General features: G+C 37.5%; 1 protein-coding gene across 3 annotated transcripts in view; it reads left to right on the top strand.

Annotated features, from left to right (window-relative positions):
- The window catches only part of MEIS1 (Meis homeobox 1), a gene marked incomplete at its 3' end in the record, with an annotated part of 133,545 nt that overhangs the window by 92,707 nt on the left and 16,393 nt on the right, over window positions 1–24,445 (top strand). For all 3 annotated transcript variants that reach the window (XM_084235563.1, XM_084235564.1, XM_084235565.1), the window contains one exon: window positions 17,694–17,770. In XM_084235563.1, coding sequence (XP_084091689.1) covers window positions 17,694–17,770 — 77 coding nt within the window. The remainder of the gene's footprint in view (window positions 1–17,693; window positions 17,771–24,445) is intronic.

The following is a 24,445-nucleotide window of genomic DNA, read 5'->3' as shown; positions in this document are numbered from 1 at the left end:
ATATGTATTGACCAAATGAGTGAGCAAAGTTTCAAAACAGAGGTGAAAAACGCTGATAGTTTTATGAAGGAGAAGGACTAGGAAAGGACCTGGTATAAGGATTAGAATATCACCAGTGACTTTTGAAAGAGTCATTTAAGGCCCTTTGGAGGAGAAAGAGGTTGTGTTATGAGGCCTGTGGGTGATCCTGCAATAGAGGTAACAAAGGTAGATACTTTTGCACTTTCTTGAGGAAATTACTTAAGGAGACTGTTTGGACAGAAGCATAAAGAGAAAGGTTCTCTCTTTGTATTTTTTATTTGAGAGAAGGGACATTTGAACATGTTTACTTGTAGGATAGAATCCAGCTATTCTTTGTGGAATTATTACTATGTTACTTGTAATTTATTAATACCTGGCCTAATTATTTATTTGAACAATAGGAAAGGGGCCTTTGAGAGTAAAAGCAAGAACCAAGAATGAGTTGGCAATAGAGAGGTTGAGTGGGGAGAATGATGAGATGGCATCTCAGAGTAAGAGCTTAGCAATTAAGTGTGAACCAGGAGAAGAAGGCAGAGAGATGTAGAAATTGAGAAGAGGTTGAGTCTTGGGTGCTGTTCTCTTCTAGATCTTTTAGTAGTCAGGAGGCAAAGTGAGCTGCTGAATGTCCAAGGAGTAGGATTGGGAGGTAGAGGAGAGTAGAAATGTTGGTAATGTAGTAGGCAGACCTAAATAAAAACTTCCACACTGACTGCAGTTGAGTCTCCATAAAGCAATGGTGCTGGATACCACACTGTGATCAAGCACAGCCTGGACTTTTAGTAGATACATTTTATAATCCACCTATTATTTTTTTAAATGAAGCAAAACAAAAAATTCATATTGTTTTCTTATAGGAATAATAATTTCATCTTTCATTCATTAAAAATCAACATCATGGGCAAAGTCATTGAGCCCAATCTGAGCTACTTAAGTTTGTACTATCATATGTAGGTTGGTGAAATTGAGATTACATTAAAGGTTTTATCTCAGTTTTGGAGGAAGTTATCATGCAATTACTGTACATTATCTTTCAATGCTGATTGTAGGAGAAGTTTGCAAACTTGTTATTGATAACCTTTGAATGTGAGTTCAACAAAAACCATGCAAATGCAGCTGTCTGCTGAGATAAAATTTTTTCATGCCATGATATATGAGAGAGGGGGGATTTTTAATTTACCTATAGCAAATGAACACAATATTTAAGAATATTTAAGCAACTATAAAGGTTAACAAGAAAAACTATCTCAGCTATGCTTCTTAAATCACTCCTCTGTCAGAGGCCTCATTTTTAACAGTGGGAAGGAGAGATGCCTGGCTTGAAAAGATTCCTTTAGCTTCCCAAGTTGAAGTTGAATTGATCTTGACATTGCTCCAGAAGGGACGACTATTGTCATTTTGGTTTGATGGTAAATGATATACACCTGGCTGCAAGAAATAAAAAGACACCGCACACATAATGAACAGCTCATTGTCATACATAAAAAACAGTTGGCTCAGTGTGATCGGCAAGTCACACGATGACTCATTTGTAGTCTCATGTTGGAATAGTAAGGACTACTGACTGGCACAGCAGCTTGCTAAAAGGAAGATGGATAGAGAGATAGGTAATAAATAGATAGATAATAGATAGATTGATAGACAGATAAATGTCTCTATTGATTTTTGAAATACGTTGTAGCTAAAGAACTAAAGTTTCCTATTCAGCGCTGCAAGGCAATATCAAGACAATGCTTGAAAGCCAACTCCCAGTAGTGGGTTTATCGAGGGCTCTTTGGCCCTTGTCTTTGGGATTGCCAGAGTGCCATCAGCACCGCTACACAGTGCATAAAGGCGAGGGTCATTTCTAGGACAGATAATTGAAAATTAATACTCACTGACATTGTCGAAGGAATGATATGTCAACCTGACAGGGCCTATGTGCTTACATCTGCTGATTGGCTGCAGACGAAGGGTCTGTGTGACAGGATTAGACCCCAGGCCCAACTGCAGCGGGGCCAAGGATGACGCAGCCATTAATCACCAGCTGCCATCTTGGGCCAAGATAGTGTCTATGTAATCATTCCACATCCTGTGTGTGGCTGGCAAGTGGCATCTGTTGTATTCTAGAGTTTCGAGGTAGGGCTCTCAAGAAAAAAACAGCACTGTGTGGACATTTCTTTTGTGTCATCTCACCAGATTTTTTAGTGAGTCACATGTCCCTTTTCTTCTTTTTTTTTATGAAACTAGCTATACATTGTGAATGAATAGGGAAGTTTTAGTGGCTACTAGAAAGTTTCTGAGGTGGTGTGTCTTTTGTTCTTTTGGGAATTGGTGTTGATGAAATTTTGGGTCTCACCATAGATATCCAACGAAAAGAAGAAATTCAAGAAGAATTAAACTGAAGTTACTTGCTGGGATTTCTTTTTTCAATTCTCAAGAAAATATTAAACCCTCTATGCAGATTTCTGAATAGAGGAAAAAGAGTTCTATGCAATTATTTTCTTATCCCTGAACTTACATGAACAGCACTTTCCTGCCTCATTTATAATAAATCTTTAGTGAGTTAACCCATTGCTCCAGCAGTTACACGACCAACAATTTACTGAACATGTATCCCTTCGAGAAAAGAAAGTTGGGGCAATCAAGAGACATATGACACCCCGATTATGCCTTCCTAAAATCAGGTACTCTGGGGCTAGTTACTCAGTATAGGTTTCCACTGCATAAAATGTCATAAAATAGGGCTCTGGAGAGCAGCCATTATCACGTATTGGTTAACATTACAGATTTTTAAATCCCAGTTGCATTGGAGCCATGGGAGGAAAAAAAAAGCTTTCGTCTGTAAAATCTTGTTTCCCTTTGTTCTTAAAATAAATGAAGCCATTAAACAAAATATATGCATATGAGTTGAGCTCATCATTTGGCATCATCAAAATGATGGAGTTTTGCATTTTTAAAAATGAATACTGCCATCTTTGAAGGTTTGCTATAAGGTATAGATCCAAATGGACCGAAGGTTTCTAAAACTTCATATCTTATTATGTATATTTCTTTCTTTAGTTTGCTTATTTCATTATAATATAGTAGAATTCTTTTTAAAAAGACTTAAAAAAAAAAAAAGATGGCATTTTTCCCTCCAAAAATCAAGGGATGAATTCACTGTTAACTCTTGATGAGTTCATATTGGGAACGTACTGAAATTGAAATAATTTCCAAATACCGTATTTCCAAAGATTTGTTTTTAATTACAGTGGCATTTGGTTGGCATGCAAGGGTGAGTTCTCACTCTTGATCTATCCTAACTGGAGCCCAGGCCAAAAGATTCTCTGCTCCCTTTTCTCGAGAGCACACTTTTCTGCCAAATGTGGCACTCATCCCCTGCCAAGGAAGGTGGGCAAATTGCCACTTCTGACTTCCAGCCACCAAAGACAAAGGCTCTCAAACACCCGAAGTCCAGTGAGCCAGAATGGCCTCACACCTTCAAGGTTTCGGATTATTGATTCTTTCCCCCATACACTTTATAATATGGAGTACTTTCTCGGTGCCACAGTCAGTCCCCAAGGGTGATTTAGGCACTTACAGGAGCGTGTGAACCCTTGAAGGCCACTGGAGGGTCATTTAAGTGTCCTTACTCATGTGCTGAGGCCTGAGTACATATTCAGTGTCAGTCCCGCCTCCTACATCTTGCTTTCTTAGTGTTTCTTACGCTCTTTTAGTAAGAACATTGTAATTACTTACTTCTGTGAAGCTCAAACAAATTCCAGCAGGATTGTAGCTGAGTATAAAATATCTGATATGAAAAACATGACCTTCTTTCCTTTCAGCAGGACCAGTTATGGGCTGTGTGGAGAATGTGTACTTTTTCCACACAAACTGCAACTTGAAAATGCAGGGCTTCTTAAAAGAATTGCAAAGAATTTCAAGATGATGACAGCAGTGCATTAAACCAGGCCTTCCTCGGTGGGGGGTCCTGTGTGACTGACCTTGAAGCCTGGCTTCCCTTTAGATATTCTAGAAGTGAATGTATCCAAATAAAGAAAACTGCAAGAAAATATTAAAACCTAATTTAACACTAGGAAAAAAAAATACTGAGATTGCCTAGTCAGATCATCTTCCCTTCAAATGGAAATGATACATATTTTATGACTTTTTACATAGACTAGCCCAACCTTGAAAGTCTTTTCAAATTCAGCGTCTGTTCACTAAGTGCTAGATACAGACCGGGCACTGTGTTCAGCTACTGGACATATGTTGTCTTATGTGACTGTTTTCAGTTTTGTCATCCTCATGTTACTGATGAGGAAGCTGAGACTCAGAGACTGAAATGCTTTGGTGACATTTGCACAGTTTGTATGGGTTCCAGAACAAAAATTTCAGCTATCTGACTAACTCAGCATACCTGGCTCTTCCTCCTCAAGTCAATAATTCTTAAATGTTTTCCTTTAGATCTGCCACTTGTCAATGTGTAACCACATCCCTGAAGCAGAAACAGACTGATGACTACTCTCCAGGCCCAGGCTGTCCTCTGAGATGATTTAGGAAGGGGGAAAATTGTATATGGACTTCTCATCCTGATGTCCCACATGAAACAGCAATGAAAGACACACTAAATAAACTTAAGTCTAGTGGTTTCCAAGAGGAATCCACCAGGACAGTGGCTAAGGCCAAAACCTGTCTTTGAGGGACCAAATGCCATTTTGTAAGACTTTTCAGCTTTTCCTGTTAGATTACGATATAGGTTTTTTTAGACATGTTGACAGTCAGTCGAAAAGGTGTTCTGCTTTGCTTGATTTGATCTTGAGTCCTGTTTCACCTTGAGTCTAGGGCAATGCATGTTTACCTATTAAAACAGAAGCTGGGTCTTCCCCCATTCACAGTGGGTTTCTGATAGTTGTGGGTCCAGCTTTTTCTTTTATCATGAATAAGATAAACTTTGAGCTTCAGTGGACTGTAAAGAGAACTAGACAGAGAAGCAGGAGGCCTTGGCTCCTGGTCACCAACCTGCCATGTGTCTGCCCTGAGTTTGTTTTTTCTCCTATAGAATGAGGGCAGTATTACCTGTCTTTTCAAACTAATCAATTAATTAGAAGGCTCAACATTGGTAAACTGTAATTTAAAAAACTCTGAAAATGGAAAGTTATGCATATGTTAGGACTGTGAGGAATCACCCAAACTCAGTCTTTAAAAAAAAAAAAAAAAGAAGGGGTTAAGTCATAGTGCTATTGAATCCTTTCACTCGGCCCCCACACATCTGGCCTACACCCCAGTTCTTCTACGCAAAAATAAATAAATAAAATCCTTAAATAAAAAAAAAAAAAAGAAGCCCAAACCGGTCTTCAAGTTAACTTTGATGAATGCCCTTGTTAATGCTGCTTTATCTTGTAGTCTTGCTGGTGACAGATCTGGCTTTTTCCCTCTCTAGGATGTTTCCTGAGCATCTGTGAGATCTGGGAGAGCCCCACGGGAGTGAGTCCGCAGCCATGCTAGCATTTCTCTGTCTGTTTAGACTGAATCGATTAAGAAAACATAATTTGGGAAACAAATACTAGGGATCCACCCAAATTTTGACCAAGATTCTTCCTTCTATAATCCACTCTGGAGACAGACAGTGAATTAACATCAATAAATGCTTTGGGGAGTTAGAAAGGGTTTGCTTAAGAAGGTTCGTAAAGATAAAGGTAATCTTATTACTAAAACAATTTAAAGTTTTTAGGCTTTTTTTCTTGAGGGGAAATTCTCCTAAGTTTGATGGTAAGATAAGTGTTTTGTTGTTAACCAAGATAAAGTATAGTGCTGAATAATCTCTTAAATTAAAAATTGAAGTGTATGTTGCAGAGAATAGAGATAATTAAATAGCTTAGACTACAATGAGTAAAGGAAAAAGAGTTTTCATGAAAATTAGCTTAGTAAAGGTAAATTGCATTTGAATCTTAACTTCAGATCTGGGTGCTCTGCTATTTGGCATATGTTGAATTGATAATGCCTGTGTGTTAAAGAATTCTGATTGTTTCTTTTGCCTCTCTCACAGCTTATAAAAATGCAAGCAGACCCATCTAATGAATATTAATAGGAATGATGTCTAGATAACACATAAACCCCCTGGATCTGTGGACTTTGGATGGAGTAGTCAGAGAGGATTTCTGTGGCTTTATTTAATACCAAATTTACATACTTTTAAAGAATAAACATCATCTTAATATTTTAATATCAATATTCCAAAGTGGAGATTTTAGTGAAATAAAAAGCTTAGTTTTTCCTTCCTTGAACATTATGTTCACCAGGGCCTGCATTTTAAGAGACAGGAAACTGTTAGCTAAAAAAGAAATTAACTTAATCCCCCTTCATTAAGTTCCAGTCTTTTTTTGTTACTTAGAGACAAGTAATAATTACACCCGCAGCAATGCAAAGCATGTTTTACACTTTTGTTATACAAAAGAACTGCAGTTGTTAAGGTGACAGCAAAAGAAAATGAGAACATTGATAAATACTGATATATTTTTTTTCTTAAATCTTCTCTGACTCTTGAAAGTAAATTTCACTCAGGTGTCTGAGCGGCATTTTAATTCTTTAGCAGCAAAAACCTACACATGTGATTTTAGAAAATGTCAATCAACTAGCTAAACAATATTTTCCCAGCTAAGATTATAAACACAGCAGCTAAGTGGGTGGAAGAGATCTAAAATGACTACACATTCCAGTTCCTTTAGAATGCATAAAAGGTGGGCATTTTGTTTTCAAGTTGGCATTTTTTGGATGGAACTTTTAGCAAGTACACAGTAAACCTCAACCATGTGTATTATTTAAAGCTCTCTCTCTCTCTCTCTCATTGTGAAAAGACTTTTTACATTTTAGCTTTACAAAGGGGGAAATCATTAAAATGTAGTTTGTACCATTACCTTCCATTATTTGTCATCTTTATGGCTGTTCTATAGTTTTCATTGCACCTTTAATGGTAAGCTTGGTCAGGAGAGGTGAGCGGGAATGTGCACGCACTTGGCTGCGGGTGCTGGTGGCAGTGTCTGCTTGCTGGGCTTCAATCCACGTCCCTGTAGATTTTAATGTCCCCACAGACTGCTGGCAGCCTGCTTCCAGCTGTGGCAGGCATGATGCAGTGAATTGCTTTTGAATGTTCTTTACTCAAATAGGCAGTAATTACAAGCTTAAAGAGGTTTAGTGGTCCAGTAAACTACATAATCACCCCTGAATTAGCCCGGGCTCATCAGTCGCAGTCCAGCAAGCTCGAGTCTGCTGTTTGTATGCAGCCTTGATCACATAGCAACCTGATCAGCAGGTGTGGAACAGCCAGAGTCCCCCATAAACACAACTGTCTACTGGGGACAATGATCTCTAATGAGATGAGGCTACACCATCGCTGTAATTTAAGTGGTAAAATTAGCACTAGAGAATGAGTACCAGTTCCAGGGGTCTTTAGTCATATTGGGAACAGTATGAATTCTCCATCTCTCTCCCTATCTCTAGATTTCTCCCTTTTTCAAAAAAAAAAAAAAATCTCACCAAATGTTCTGTCGTTGCTTCAAACTTATGGATACTTTATTCTTTATACGAGGATTTTTCCTGAATATTTAATGCTAGTCAGGGCATCTGTAAAGGCAATCATGGTTACTGTCAACAGACTCATTGCAAACTGCTATGGTTATATTTCATATTCTTGTCTTTTCTCTTAATGCTTTCAAAACCCTTTCACTCTGCTTTTTAAAGTGGAGAAAGTCTTCCTCAGGTTGATGATAGGTCTCCTTTTAGTTGGCATGTTCTCTGAAAAGGCAGAGATGAGCTGTATGTAGCTTGAAAAAGATCCTTGTTTCACTGGAGTTATTGTACAAAGTGGTCATGAGCTTTCTTTTCAGAAAAGTGATCCAGTATGGTGTGCCACTGTTGGTTTATTTGTTAAAATGAAATTCTTGGGGAAGAGACTGGATGCCAAAACAGTCTCCTTTTTGCTTTCTTCAGTCCTGTGGTAGGTCCCGTGAGATGGAGAACTTGAATTTCATTACACTGCAGTTGGTGACTGGACAAGGAACTTTTGAAACAAATAAATAAATTGGAGTGCATTTTGTAGAAGCTTTGGGGGAAATTATACATGCTAAAAAGGACAAATCAAATAACACAGTAATAAATGCCATGGCTACAGAACTAGACTTCTTCTTCTTTTTTTTTATTATACTGTTTTTTTTTAATTTTATTTTTATATTCCCCATACAATTACAACTCCCTTATTTTGACCCCAAGACCTCCTTTCCCCCACCACCCATAGATGTCTCTGGTTCATAGTTGTTTGTTGATTTTGATATTTTCTTCCTTATAGTGATTCTTTTTCCTGGTCCCTTATTTAAGTTTTCTAGATTCCTGCTATGAGTGAGACCATCCGGTATTTTTCTTTTTTTTCTGGCTTATCAGAACTAGACTTCTTAATGTCAAATCCCAGCTCCATCTCACTTGCAGGTAATTTAGACTGTGCCTCAGTTTCCTCATCTGTGGAGTTAAAAACACCTCATAGATTTATTATAAGCATTAAATGAGTGAATACTTGTAAAGCACTACCAACATTGCTTGGCACAGAATAAGCATTATATAAATATACATATATAGATATATATAACATCATATAATTATGAGTGAAAAGGATGAATAATTGTTGAATGGGGTTGCTAATTTTCTGATGTTTATGTGAAATAATCTACATATCCATGCTAGTTGAGGCCTTTGGGGGTATCTCTAATCTCAGTGATGCTCATCAGTCATACAACAAATATTTATTGGGTCTAGAACTGGGTTTGTTGCATTGTGAATGGGAATGGTATTCATGTGTTTTTATTAGTATTCTCCTAAAATGAAATGATTCCAAATGTAATTTAACTCACATTTGATTAAGAATCACATAAGAAATGAAAGTAATTGACAACAACAAAAAAAAACAGAACAAATTATTTCAAAGCAGACAATTAAAGGCATGTTGTAGTGTAGTTGGGTGGAATGGCGGGGATTTGTTTCCATGATCCTTAAAGCGTGTTCTCGTATGTAAACCACCATCATTCCTGTATTGGTAAGCAGTGCTACAAGTATTAATAAAGTGGTGGACATATTAGTTTTCATTGAGTTTTATGTCCTGTAGCAAAATCTACTATTAATTCCATTAACAGAAGTGAGTTACAGAAACAGAAGACATGTTAACACACACATTTAAATCATAGCTTATGTCTAAAATGAATAGTAGTAATCATCATATATATATATATATACACATGCTTAAGTCATCAGAAATGGGTGGTATTGCTGTACCTATCATTTAAAAATAGTTTGGAAATGAGTTTTCCCAACTTGGATATTACCACAAAATTTCAAATGCCAGTTCTACTGCTGATGAGCTGTGTGAACATGAGATTGTTATTTGTCCTTTCTGTGCCTAAGTTTCCTCATCTGTAGAATGAGTATAATAGTTGTGCCTATTTCCCAAGGTTTAGTGGCAATTTATCAAGTCAGTGCATGTGAAGTATTGGTAAGAGCACCTTGTGCCTTCTTGGTAGCCACCACCATGACTGCTCTTACCACTCTTACTGGTATCACTAAGCTACTATTAGTAGAGTTCTTTGGTTGGATGCTGGAGAAAGTGGAGTGAGGTTCTGGTGATCTAACTTTCACCCTTCAGCACAACCCCTGCCCCTTGATGTCTGTCCCCAGGGCAGGAGCTGTGGCTTGTGGGTGTGGGTGGTGGGCTGGACAGCAGAGACTCTCTTGGATGAAGGGTGTTAAAACTGCAGCATTTTAATCACTGCTCATCACAATCAATAATATTGCTCATGCTTCACTATACTATGTTATGGTTTTAAAATGTGTAGCTTAAAAATGGAATGGAGGGCCTCCCCTGGTGGCGCAGCAGTTGAGCGCTGGACTGTGAAGCTGCCCACAGCCTCTGCAGAGCTGGTTTCATCCCCCGCCGCTGGCGAGGGTCCCACATGGCGCGCAGACCTCTCCTGCCACACCTGCTGCTCCCCTCAGCAGTGTATTTCTTCAGTCTGCCTGTTCTGCTCCCCGCTCTGGCTCTGGTGAATTCTCTCACCCTCCCGCTCTTCTGACTGTGCCCAGTGCTTGTATAAATAAATAAATAAATCTTTTTTTAAAAAAATGGAATGGAGACATGGGAAAGAACTGTCAGTGGGAGTGCAGCCATGTAGAGAAACACCTGAGAGGACAGAACTGGCCTCAGATCTAAGTAGTTGTGAGTGTTTTGTGTGTTTTTGATCTAGCTAAAGCCTCAGTTTCCTCCCCTGTGAAATGGGGCTCAGCATCATCTGTACTGTCAGGGGTTACCAAGAGTCCTTGAGGTAGTGCATGTTAAGTGTTTGCCCTACTGACAATCAGTAAGAGTTCAAGTCAGCTCTTACTTAAAATGATTCAAAGGACACAGAAGTAAAGTGTGGGTTTTCTTCCCCATCCCCATTCCTACCCCTGCCCCCTGCTCCTGCCACCTTGATTTTCTTATTGGACTTTTTGTGTTTCCCTTTATAACCGTGGTCTTCTACTAAGAAATCAATATTCAGGGAGTTCATTAATAATCATAACTATTCAAAATAATTTTAGCACTCTTCATGAATTTTAATACTTTTAGGAGAAGGATATAAGTAATTGCTAATTTAGAGTCTAAATTTTATATCTTTAATGCATATACTTCAAAATATTCTTGTAACATATATCTAGCTAATAAGGACTACATCTAAAATACCGCTATTAATATAGAATTGTAAGCAACTTTTTAAAAATCCCCAATAAAAAGGACTATGAAATCTCTTACTACAAGCATCTTTTTTAAAATTTAATTTTTGTTTTATGTTTAATTGATATTTACAAGAAATTATAAGATCAGATAAGAGAGACAGCAAGGGGTTTTAGTATTGGCCTCTTCAATTAATTATCAGACAATGTTTTCACTGTTTTGTATTATAAATATAGTCTCATTAGTGCGAAAGAAAATATTGCATCGTGCTATTACTCAGTGCTGAACATTTCCTTTCACAATTAGGTCATTTTCATGTGATAAGATGGAGTTTAGAGGTTCCACCTGACTTTTCTACTTGCATACCCCCACTAGCAACTTCCTATAACTCTTGCTGGATATGTAAGAAATCGGAAGGATTGTTTGGCAAATGCCTTGAATAGACTTCAGACAAAGTGCCTGCTGAACAGTAAATGGGGCACATTTCATCTGAGCAACTAGGCAATCCAGGAAGTTGGTGGAAAATTAAGAAAGCCGGTTGAAATTCTGTGACTTCACCAATGGTGCTGCAAACATGTTTGGCTTCTTAGCCCGTTGGACACTGCCATTCTTTTGATTCCAGCATGTGTGAGGATGCAGGACTCAACTACTATGCATTCAGGCTATGTTCTTCGACTGCACGGTGCACTGCTTTTGTAATGCAAATAGGAGGCACAAAGTGTCTCTTTGATAATGTGCAGTCAGAAGACAAAAAAGCATTCACTGAAACAGTAAAACTAATTCATAAAGCTGAAAGACAATAGGGGAGCATTATGGATTTTTTTAAAGGGAAAAAGTATCCTAGATCAATGTAATTGTCACAGTGTAAGCTATTCATAGTCAATGCATAAGGAGAAAATAGCTGCAAGTTTATTTAAAGTGGGAGAAGTTTTTATAGGCAAAAAAATGAGTTAAACAAATATAAATATATTTGGTTAGCAAGTTTCTGCTTATCCTCTTTAAGGTCGAATATACAGCTGATTATTTTAACTTAGACCCGCAATTAAAATTACCCTCTCTCTCTTAGAGACAAGACTTCAGTAGAAGTTTTAAAGGAACACTGATATCTAATAGTTAAAAGTCATATGGCAGATTTTTTTTTTCTTTAGAGGGAGTATCTCTCCATCACATGCCAGAGTTTAGCTCAAGGTCAACTTATATTAATGCATTAAACTTAGCTGTGGAGGAGGCAAAGGGCTGGAGGAAAAAGGATAAAAGAAGTTCCAAAATTGTTCTTCCAACATATTCAGCCAAGCAACAGAACATTGCCTTGATAAGGTTTATATTGGACAGTTGCCATAATTCCTCCTGTTAGATCAGCTCCCCCGGTACCTATTCCCATACCTTTTAAAGTATAGCATGTAACATTTTGCTTGAAAATTGCTTCCACCTCTATTGCTTTGTTATAGCTGTTTTGCAGTTTCGGTATAGAGGCAGTTCTGTGTCACAAGAAATTACTAATCTGAGGCTTGAGAAGGGGCAGCGTAGCCTTCCATTATCTCACCAGCGAGCTCTGTACAGGATTATTTTCAAATTTTCTGCTACCATTACAATGTGCTGTTAGAGTGGGCAAGACAGTGAGGGAGGGAACGTTATTGAAACTTGGTTACTAGGGTAGATAAGATAAAGTTCATCACTGTCTTGGCATCCACATTTGCAGTCAGGGGTGGAAAATTTGATGAAAGGGGTACATTTGGTCAAGGATATCTTTAAGATATAGGGCTGGACATTTTCCATCTGTGAGTAATGAAGAGCTCCCTGTTCCCCATTGATGCTCATCTGAAAGAGACTGCTTGATTGTTTACATAAATAAATAAATTTTCTTCCAATGTATCATCAATTTGTGAATACCACACAACCAACCTCAAACCCCCCTCTCATCCCAGCCTGCAGAAATAAAATTGGAATGGTGCAGAGATAACTTTCTTTAGAAACTTGCCATTTTCTTTCTGTCACTGTCTATTCTTTGAGGATGGTAAAGTGACAGTTCAGACTTCACTTTTACATAAGCTATTTTTAGATTTTTTTTCAGACGTTACTTTCACTATTTCTATTACACAGGACATATACTCTGGGGATCATTTTATTCTTTGATGGGATTATTAAGCAATCACTGTTCTACTAGGTCATTATTAGAATTCACACGTCAGATCCAGAAACACAGGAAGAGTGGCAAATGGTTTGTATTTCAGCCAGAATCTTACACTGGAAAAGAGAAGCCAGGGTGTTGATAATTGAAATAAGGGTGATCATTTTATGAGTTATTCCCTTTAGCTGGGCTTTCACTGCCCGCAAGTCACTTATTTCTCCTCTGAGCCCAGCATCTCTGCTCGCCAGTGAAGCCAGCCTGATACATGTGTGCAGATTGAATGCTGGAAGGGAGGGTCAGCTTTACCCATACATAATCACTGTTTTATGGCTTTCACTCATTCCTGAGGTGTTAATGCAGATCAAATGGGAAACACTGGAGAAAGAGCCCTGGCAGCTACTGTACTGCCTAGCTCTCCCGTCTCAATCGTTAATTCTTATTGTAAGATCTAAAGGTAATTTTGTTTGCTCTCTTAATGCATTGCAGCTCTCCCAATGGCCCTTGCATATCCTTTCTCAAATTCCCATCTTGATCAATTGTTTGCAAATAATTAAGCTTTTAAGAGATAATGGCATGAGGCTAATGTACACAACAAAGGCGAGGTCTCCTGTCACTGTCTATTGGACTGTGGTCAAATTTGCTTTGATATCCCAAAGTGATGAGGTTGATTGGTATATCTGGCAAATGCCATCCGTCTTGGCTTCACAAGGACCCACTGATCTTTCTTAAACTAGTGTCCTTGCTGCTTAGATGCAGTCATAAGTAGCAAAGGTGTCCAGCAAGGGCTCACCTAGGCACCTAGTTGCGATGGCCGGCATGAATTCCTCACTTTTTCTTCCTAAAATGGCACTTTTCTTTATCTCTTGCAAAATGACAACTTTTTTGCCCCCATGGCCTCAGTGGTCCTGTGGGAAGAAAGCAACAGGGCTTTGAATGTTTTTGCAGCTGCCTTATTTGTGGTATGTCAGGTTCTTGTTAAGTCAAATTTTTGGAATCTACAAAAGAATAATTCATACTGTCCACCAAAGCTTATCTAGTAATGATGCATAGGATTTAAGATATTCAAATATGTTGGATGTCAGTTAAAAAGACTACTGCTTTGTGAATTATTGGCTATGGACTAACTGCCTGATGTCATGACTGTCACATGGTTCTAGCAATTAAAGATTTTTGCCAGAGAATTGAAAGTTCATGGGGCAATAAGACCAAGACCCACAAGGAAAAGAAAAAACATTCAGCTGAACTGCTATGGACATGGATTTAGAAATTGTGTTGATACCTTTTTCCACCCTTAACAGTGACCAGATTATTATAAGATTTAATTTCATCCAGGCTCTTTCATGTGTGTGTGTGTGAATACATACATACATATATATACATATATGTGTGTGTGTGTGTGTGTGTGTGTGTGTGTATATATATATATATATATATATATATAAAATCACCTAAACAACTGAAAATTGCTTAATGGAAACAGAGTTCTGGGTCTCCATAGCTTGAGGCAGCCTAACAATTATCCTGCATGAAATTAGACACAGTTTGTTCCAATTACTTAAAATCAGATCACATGAAAAGTGATAGAAAAAAGGGTAGAACTTTCTTATTTTTTTGATTTTTAAATTATGAAATCAGAGACTGCATGATGTGAAGAAATAACCTAAATTTGCACTGAAATTTCGAGGACCATCTGATTGCTCCTTGAAGTTGTAATGATTCAGGTAATTCTAATGATTCAAAGAGAATTTTTCGACACCACCACTAGCACAAATAAAATGTGAATTCCATTTGCTTTATAAGGGAATGGATGTAAAACTTGTTCACACACAGGCATGCAAAATTTGTCTTGAAAACACAAAACAAATAACTGACAATTCTCAATTTTCAAAGTTAACTAAAGTTAAATGGCATAAATATTAATTTTTATCCAATATTGGTCATAATGTTAAGATGACTAACCAAAAGGTGTTGCCATCCAGCTGTAGTGAAGAGAATGTTGACATAGCTATTTATTCTATTGAAAAATCACACTGAAATAGACTTCCAAAGGACCTGCAAACTTTTAAGCAAATATTATTACCCAAAATATTATAGATTAGAAAACATCTTGTGTGCAGTTTTATATGGCAAATAGTGCCATAGGAAGCTGGGTGCTCAAGATTGCATATTTCAAAATCAGATTTATAGTACATAAACATTGCTTGGTTATATAACCTCTATTTTTGATGCATCGTAGGCCTGTAGATGACAAAATTGAGAATTAGAAAAGTTGTCCCTTGTGCAAAGTCTCATAGTTGGGGAGTGGCAACATAATTTGCACAATTAATAGGATCACATTTACCTATGTACAATTCTTTAACTGTTGTAGACATGGAACTACTATATCAAACCACATGATAAAAGATTCGTTTGGTTTGTATTGTGTGGCAAAGCTTACTGCAGTGGGAATTATATTTTAAACTTTAGAGAAGTGGACTGCTTTTAGTATCTAATCATGAGGTTTTGCCTGTGACAGTGAGCATTATGTTGAGTAGGGTGATTGTAACTATGATCTTATTCTATTATGAGGTTTATATACTTTTATTTGAAAACTCTGGGTCAACATCAATTTTAGGAATGAAGTAAGGAAAGTAATGTTGTGGATCTCAAATTGGATTGCTTATGTTTCCAGTGGGTTTTGAAAAAAAAAATTAGAATACATTTTTGTGTTGTATCTGAGTTGAGAGTATCTGTGTAGCATGGCAAGTTATAGCCATTCCTCTGTTCCACGAATATTTGCTGTTTTCCTATTATGTGCTAATCTGGGCTTGGAGGATGATGAATGAGAAAGGTACAGACTTTAAAGTTGGAAAGTGAGCGGGCAGAGACACATCAGTAAGGAAGCAAATACTCAGACCAGGTGTTTCAGAGAGTAATGTTTGCTATTAGGGGAAAAAAGAAAACGGGCAACATGTACGTGAGAAGGAAGTCTGTGGAAAATTGGCATTGGAGCTGAGACATGGAGGTGACAATGGAGCCAGAGCCTGGGAGTAGAGAGTTGGGAGAAATGTGCAGGGGGGCCGAAGAGTGGGGTGGGGTGAGAAAAGGCATAAAGCTCTGGAGGGTGGACGGGCCTAGATGGTGCGGCCCCTTGCAGGCCATGGTGGGCAATCTGCAGTTTTCCATCAAGGGACATGAGTGGAGATCATGAAAGATGTTTGTCACATCCTTTGGTCATGGTGAAGCTTAGACACTGGGAGGGAAGCGGGAAATATCACTGAGTTGTGTCACTGCTGACTGTGCCTTCCCCTGGCCAGTTTCCTCACCTGTAAAACAGGAGGGACAATAGATTCCATTTATGTCCCTCAAAGGGATATAATGGGGATTAATTACCATCCTGTCTGTAATATACTCAGACCTCTTTAGAGAAAGGCACTATATTCCATGAAAGCAAAGTCTTATTCTAATTGTATTTTTATTGATTAAGTGACAATCAAAGACAATGCTTATGGGAAAAATTGCTGCATCTCTGCTTTCCACAAACGAATCCCATGTGTATAGATATAGAACATTTAAACTCACATGTAAGAGCATTGAAGTGGTCATTAACGAGCCTTCTTAGCATCTAATCAGACATTATTAATGAGATTAAAAGCTATGTTAATTAACATTCAATAGACCAGAATTTAGTTTCTGATGGCACGGATAGTTAAATTGAGAGTTCGGGGTGCCCTTTCCCATTCATAACAGAAAAAAGGGTTGGCTCTCAATACAGTTTTTTTTTTTTTTAATAGCTTTCTTACTAACTTGCAGTGCTTCAAATTAGTCAATGACTCTATAATATGGAAACCGCAGCCGCAGCCTCAGCTTCCCTTGTAGGCCTTAGAAATGTATATTTCAAATACAGGTATTATCACTATTGAACAAAAAGTATTTGTGCTAAAACTAATTTCTGTAGAATTCTAAACATTTTTTTTGGAGAGGATATGAATTTCATTTTAGTAGCTAATCCTATAATACATTTTTATCTATTTAACTCATGGGGAACATAGCTGGGCTTGTTCTTCGCACACAAAATATGCTGATCTTTGACCTCTTACTGGCCTGTGTTCAGCATCTCAGCATGTGTTGACATTCAGATATGAAACCAACTTTGGTTGAATTTCATATGTTTGTGCTTTGCAGAAGAGTTAAAATGAATAGTGGCTAAAAAAAAGATATCCACTTTAATTTTGATATTTGCATCCGGCAATCTGGTGTTTTAGAGTGAGAATATCATTCTAACATGGTGTTTAACTGCTAGGAATCTTAACCTGAGGTTGTTGGTTTCAGTGGTCCAGCCTTAAAAAAGTGTGCTTCTGTAAAAAATATTACACCAAGGTGGTACACTTTTCTATGGTCAAAAGGGCTTATTCTTGTTTTAACCCAAGAAAATACAATAAAGATCATACTGAACTTTTTGTGTTTGCAACAAATAAACCTGTTAAAGGATAAACTCAGTATCAAGGTTCTGCAAGTATCCTAAGTAGCTATTTATACACTTCACTAATCTTTGTAATTGGCTTGTCTTTTACTGCCATTAATTAGATGATGTAGTATTCCATTAATAAGAGTGACACACCTCAGCATTTTTACCTTTAATTATAGACTTCACTAGACACTTAGGTTATTGACAAAAGAGCCTCTGTGTGATGTGATGGGCACACACCTCATTTTCTGCAGCTCATGCATATTTGTTGTGGAATCCCTGGTGCCCAGTGTGTGGTAGGCCCTACACCAGCTACATGAGATACATATATATATATTTTTTTTCCCAAAGTCTGTATGCATCCATGTATCTTTTTTGTTCTCTTTCAGCACCCTTACCCTTCTGAAGAACAGAAAAAGCAGTTGGCACAAGACACGGGACTCACCATCCTCCAAGTGAACAATTGGTAAGTCACTTGGCTTCTTGCGCACGCAGTTGGTTTCCCTTCTGGCAACCTGTGGCTAATGTTTTGCATGAAGAAGACACACCCAGTTGTTGCTGTTTTCTCCCGGTGAACACTACAGTGAAAACAATCCTTGAATGATAAGCAAGAGAGGCTTCTTAATATGGAAAAGAAAGCACTGTACCATACTCTCCCTTTCTCCATGAGATATATGCTCCAATCCCCCCAGGGAAGCCTGAAACCAAGGATAGAACGGAAGTCTACATATACATTGTGCTTTGTCCTCTACATACCTGCCTCTGGTCAAGTTTAATTTATCACTTGGCATGGCAGGAGATTAACAACAGACTATTAATGAAATAGAACAATTGTCACAATACATACTGTAATAAAAGTCAGGTGAATGTGGTCTCTCGCTCTCGAATATCTTATTTTAGGTAGTATTTTAAGACCAACGTTGACTGCAGGTAACTGAAACCCCAGATAAGGGGGAAAGACTGCATTTCTTTCCACCTCCTTTATACGTGGGCAGATCTTAGCTATAGTATAAGTGTCTAATTCACATTTTCTAGGGCTGGTAAATGTTTCTCTCTTTGGAGCTTTTTCCCCTTCAAGATAATCGATACTACACGGGGCATCATCCTATTTTCTATGAAACAAGAAAATCCACCATCACATATCAGTTGGGGTTTAAACTCATTGAATAACTAAATTCAGTTAGACTTCATTAGGGCTATGTATTCAAGGAGGGTTTCCCTTCCTCCTATCTCCCATTTATTGAAAAGAAGAAATTATGTTTCTACTTTGAAGCTATTCAAACCCTGATATGTCTCAGGGCAGTGCAATACTATTTCTAAATAAATGTGTAAATTCCTGATTTGGGGGAAGCTAAGATTATGTACCAAGTACTAGCCCACAATATTTTGACTTAATGTATGGCAGTGCGGCAGGAGGCTTTGAGAAAGTATGATTTATTACCCTTTGTGAATGTGCTGAAAGCCAAGTTTTATACAATCACCCAGAGCTAGAGTCATATTTGAAGGGTATGGAAATCCAATAGCCTCGAAAACTAAGTGTATCTAATTAATTGTCCCAATATTTTTAGATTAGTGATTATCATGGGGAAACCTTATCCTCTTTGAAGTAAAATCCAGAAAAGGTCCAAAGCCTGGCTGGGGAAAGAAGAGGGCTGGGAATGCTAGTTTGTAGACAGAAGTATTTCTTGCTGTTCAATAAGTGTCAAAGATTAATATTACAGAATCTCTGATTACATGGCCTAATCCATTTTGGTGAATAAATTTGTTCTTGATGTCCATTGCACCTACATTAACAGACCCTTCTCTGTTAGAAAGCCTGGGAGCCTTTGGGAGAGATTTCAGATATATTAAACCCCATTACAGAAAATGTAATTTCTGTCAATATAATCCCATGTATTCTTCAATTTAGTATTTTCGAGATAACAAGCTACTTACAATATATTTGCCTTTGGAGGATTAATTTACAAAGTGCACTATCTGCAAGACACAGACAGACTCACATAGGCATTGCTTGTAAGGGTTATCAATTTCTATGACCTTACTACAGCCTTGGGAGATCAATTTTTGCAGTCCTGTTTGTCAAGTGGATAGGGAACCAACAGAAAACTTGCTCTATCTCAATGTTACCAGGAGCTGTGTTGCTGCTGAGGTTTTTGGCTTGCCAATTTTTATTGGCTATCAAGATTGTGGATACTACATATTTGAAGTTAGCTTTTCAAAATGGTCTGCAATTTTATGGGGTAAACCATCAATTTTGCATGCACACCTGAATTTCCATGTATTTTTGAAGTTAAACTGATGGTGAGGCAATTTTAATAAGATTGGAGGCTGCACAAATGTATTTCCTTGGGAAATGTTCCCGTTTGGAGAGCCAAGGAGTGGCAGGGTGAGCTCTCTAGTTAAGGAAGACAAAGTGCTGCCTTTCAGGTGATCTATCACACCTGCCATCTCTTCCGCCACAGTGTTGCTAGCAAACTTCATCCATAAACATTGTTACCAGAGAGCAAATTCCAAAACAAGTTGCTCCCTACAGGTGAGCCACCTTTTGGGCTATTCTTGTGGATGCAGGGTCAGGCAGGCATTCCTGAGACACCAGGCAGGATGTCGATGTCACCTTGCTAGATTCTGGGCACAGCCAGTGATCATAACACAACTTGCTAAGTCTAGCAATTAGAAGGGAAAACCAAGGGTCTTCAAAAAAAAGTTATAATACATAGCATAACATACTGTCCCAAAGCATGTACAAACCTCTTCCTTGGCTTTTTTTGACACTGAGATTCAACTTTGCAGAGGCATAAAACTTAGTCCCTCTTTACTTAGTTATGTGAATCATAAACACAATTCTGTTCCCAACTGGCACTGGGCAGTGTGAGTTCTTCTACTTCTAGATGAAATTAGAAATGACTTTTATTTGCAGCTCATTGCTTTGCTTTTGGCAACTGTTTCAACTCTGACAACTTTGTAGAAAAGAATTTCCCTCAAGTAACTAAAAGTTGCGAGAAAGATGGTTTCTCTTAAATGTGATGGATAATGACATTCTCCATATTTGATTTGTGTTTTATCCATTTCTTAATTTCATACAAATGTTTTTCTTTTAGGGAACTGATAATAAAATTTTTTCTCTTTAGGCTTTAAGTAGGAAATCCGATACAAAAATGGGGAAATGCAGACAGTACTGTATTGAAACCGAAGAAGTCAGAGAATCTTGAACTGTGACATTCTTGAAGACTAAACCATAACCACGAAGTGGTTTTCAACTTACCTTATCATAATAAAAAAATGCACATAGCTTTTTTTGAGCACTTGTAAACATTTGTCCTGTACTGAGCACCAGCCCAAGTTACTTCCTTCTGAAAATAACAGTTAAAAAAATCTTTATTAGTATTTTAGCATTTCCCCTTCACTTAATTTAGCCACGACTCTTAAAAAGTTGTGTCTTACTTCTTGGATTTCTTAAAACTTGTTAACACACATGTACATTTTGTGTGAACTATGAGTCACTGCTGAAGAGATTTAATAAAATGCTGAAGGGCAGGTTGGGTGCAGATCAGTCATAATTATTGGCAGCAACATAATGTATCAAAATACACCGTATGTAAGTGAAAAATATAAACTCATGTCTAGTTGTTAGCTTGTCATAGAAACCCTGGCCAATGCAGCTGTAAGTTAGATTTTGACTGAAAAGTGAGCCAAGAAAATTTTGGTGCATTGTAATGCTTCTTTATTTTCTTAATTAAATCATTTTTATTGAGGTACCATTGTTTTACAGTACTAGTTTTTATTTGTTTAACTCATTAAATGTAGAATGTAATGACTTAAAGGCAAACTTTATTATTCCAGTCACAACTCAACGGTTTAATATGATTTCAAAGAACAATCTTATTTTCAGTATCTACCCACCTGTACATAGTCACCTCTATGAAATCCATGTACATATATATTGATTCTTTGAAATTCATGATTTTCAACAAATCTAGAATTTAGATTTTATGTTCTCATATACTTCAAAATTATATATGTTTTGAGGGTATCAATTCAACATGTTTTCAAATGTATGTTAACACAACATGCCCAGCATCTAAGCACCAATAGCCCTCTCTCAGAGTATGTGATGGTTCTCTTACTCCACCAGAGGTGACAGAACATAAGCGATATATATTATTCCACTCCCCCCCACTGACTAACAAAAGACAAAGCAGATGGGATTTGGGAGGAGAGGGAACAATGGGGAATTTAAGTGCAAAGTGATCAATTTGATTAAGAGAAAATTTGGATTAAAAGAAGTATGTCTTATGACTCTTATGTTTGGTCTACTTGTCAGAATGAAAACTGAATGGAGGAATCTTAAAATGGTTGGTATTAGTACTTTAGGAACTGGGCCCTGAGATGGGATGAGAAGCTTATTAAATGAGATAAATCTAAGTAAATAAATATGTTGAGAATTGAGGCAATTTAGAAAATAATTTGGGTTACAGTATTTCTACCTTAATTATCTAAGTTTTTGAGGTAATTATATATTTTTTTAAAAATCAGCTTGTATAGTTCATTGCCCATTGCCTGAATATTTCAATCTAACATGCTGGGTTATGCTAGTTTTTGATATATATGTTTTAAATGTGTGTGTTCTTTTTCCTTTGCTCCCTCCCAATTAGGACTTAGTTTACCAAGTGATAGCTAATAACATTGGGCGCCTCCCTGCTTTTTCAAAAATGTTGTGGTTGAGACAAATACTTCTGTTATATCAGAAGTGAAAAAATATTATTAATATGTTGAATGATTTAGTCATTTAAGTAAAAACATCTTCAATTTTGATATGAGATAATTTTTTAGGTCTTTAAGTATCTAGGTAGAACTTCAAAGAAAATACAAATATATACACACAAAGTCAATAATCAGTTCCTTATCTCTCCTCAGTAAACCAAACTTTTTTATATATTGAAAATCTAAGTGTCAAATAAGAGCCCCTCATATGGTCACAGTAATGTTGCAGACCTGGGGATTCCTGTGATGAAAACTTGCGCCTGCAATTGTGTCTTACTTGGGGGGATACTTTAGACGCTTCAGCAGAGTTCTAGCCTAGCGTGTACTGGATACCTTTTATAGTTTCTTTGCTTACTACTTCTCATCCTAACACTTTCCTATTAAGACCTAATGTTAAGTGATTATCCTTTTATGCCCCAACAAGGCAATATGGGTTTTAGGTGCAAAATATATAGTGTATGTGAAATACAGTATTATGTGGAGAGATGGAGAGTGGAGTCACTCTCCAGCAACAGGGAGCATAAAATTCCTGGGAGCATCCTAACATCAGAGGTGACACGTGAATTTAGCAGCTCTGCAGTTCTCAGATTTACTCCACATTCCAGATTTTCCTAGTTCTTCATGTTTTGCCTTCAAAACTGCAAAGCATTCAGGCATCACCTCCTATTTATTACTAGTGGGGGGGGGGAAAGTATGTTATCCTTAGAGATTTATGCCACTGGCAGCTAAAATATAAACTTATTTTTAAAAAATAGGACCTCCCTTGTTATAATAAACAGATTCAACTGTTAAAGGTCAAGTTTCTTTTTGAGTTATGGTAATAATGTAGCAAATACTTATATAACTAATCAAAGATTCTATAAATATAGGTACCTGTGTAGATGTAAATGTTAAAACATTCACAAATTATCCTTTCAACTTCTGTGATCTAAAAATCAATAGGGGGTCAGAGGGTTTCATAGAATTGCTCTGCTTTTTCTTCCAACATAATTTAATAATACATTTTACAGATGTTGTTTAAACATTAGGCACAGATTGTTTTGTCAATAAAGCTAAACAGAGACATGACACAAAAGCAAGGAAAACAGATGTAAAAAAAAAAAAAAAGTGCACCATGCAAGAGGCACTGGGTCATTTGTTTGCTATTCAACTACAGAATGAAAGTGCAGGGTGTATACTGATTTTCCTTGCCCAAGAATCACCTAGGGATGGAGCAACTTCACACACAAAAGGTAATTTTATTAAGCAGGTGGTTTAATTTTTCCCTTGAGAATTTAAGTGTAAACTATATTTAAGGTAGACTTCCTAATTGATCAATGGGGTAACAGGTGCAGTAATTTTGAAAGAAGAAGGAGAAATAGAAATAGAATAACTCTCCAGCATGCTTTAGAAGGGGTTGTTGTTCTCTAAGCCACAGTTAATTGCTATGCTTTTCACCTTGAGTGTCAATTCTAATAATATTACCTTTACAGGCGCTTATTCTGGGCTTAGATTATAGCAATCAGTAATACTCACTAGATAAAATACTGTCTAGTTGCTCATAAGAAAATATTGAAATCAGTCAAAAAATGTTTAGCTTGCATATTGCTTGAGACAGAGCTGGCGAGGTGCCAGTCAGGCAGGGTATTATTAGGAAAGCTGAGCAAATAGCTCGCAGGGAAAAGAGCTGTGAATTTAGAAACCTTCAGGTATTGTCATGTTAGGGAGTCTTAGGAGTTCAACAGAGACACTGCTTTTGTCTGCAGATTTGAAAATTTCCAGCAAACAATCCTTTTTGAAAATGACTCTGCAGTCTGTTCTGTATACTTTGTTGTTAGTTTTATACCATAAGTGTACTCAGAGCTTTACACCCCCACTGTTAAATCATATCATTAATGCTGGGAAAATCCGAAAACCACTTAGGAAGGGGTACTCATTGGCCTACTGGGCTGCATGGAAAAGGCGTGCCCTTTTGACCACCCACCTGTTCTGGGTGTGAGAAAAGAAATAGAAAAGGTGCGGGGTGTAGGAAGGCAGTTTTTGAAATCCAAATAGTGGTTTGTGTAATTGCTGTTTCTTCTCTAGCCATGCACTCAAAGACAGTTTCTGAGCTTCTTAGGACAAAAGTGTGATGCCTGAGGTTGAAAGTCAGTGCAACCTGCGGAAGCATTTGAGGACCACATAGGTTGGGGGTTCAAGTGCTGTCCAGAGCTGAGTGAGCTGGGAGAGACTACTCATCATGGACTCAATGTTTCTGAAGATCTGTGGTCCCTTTCAAGGCAGTGAAACTGGTGGCTGGGTGGCTGGCTGAACATGGTGTGTGGGTCAGCAGGATTTGCTGCAAGTCCTAATTAAGACAGATTTCTTGTTTTCAGTGTCTCGACACACGTATCTGGCCAGA

The sequence above is a fragment of the Talpa europaea genome, assembly GCF_964194135.1.
Source record: "Talpa europaea genome assembly, chromosome: 6".
NCBI classification, from domain to species: Eukaryota; Metazoa; Chordata; class Mammalia; order Eulipotyphla; family Talpidae; genus Talpa; species Talpa europaea.
Note: the sequence above shows the minus strand (reverse complement) of the source record. Positions and strands in the feature narration are given on the sequence as shown.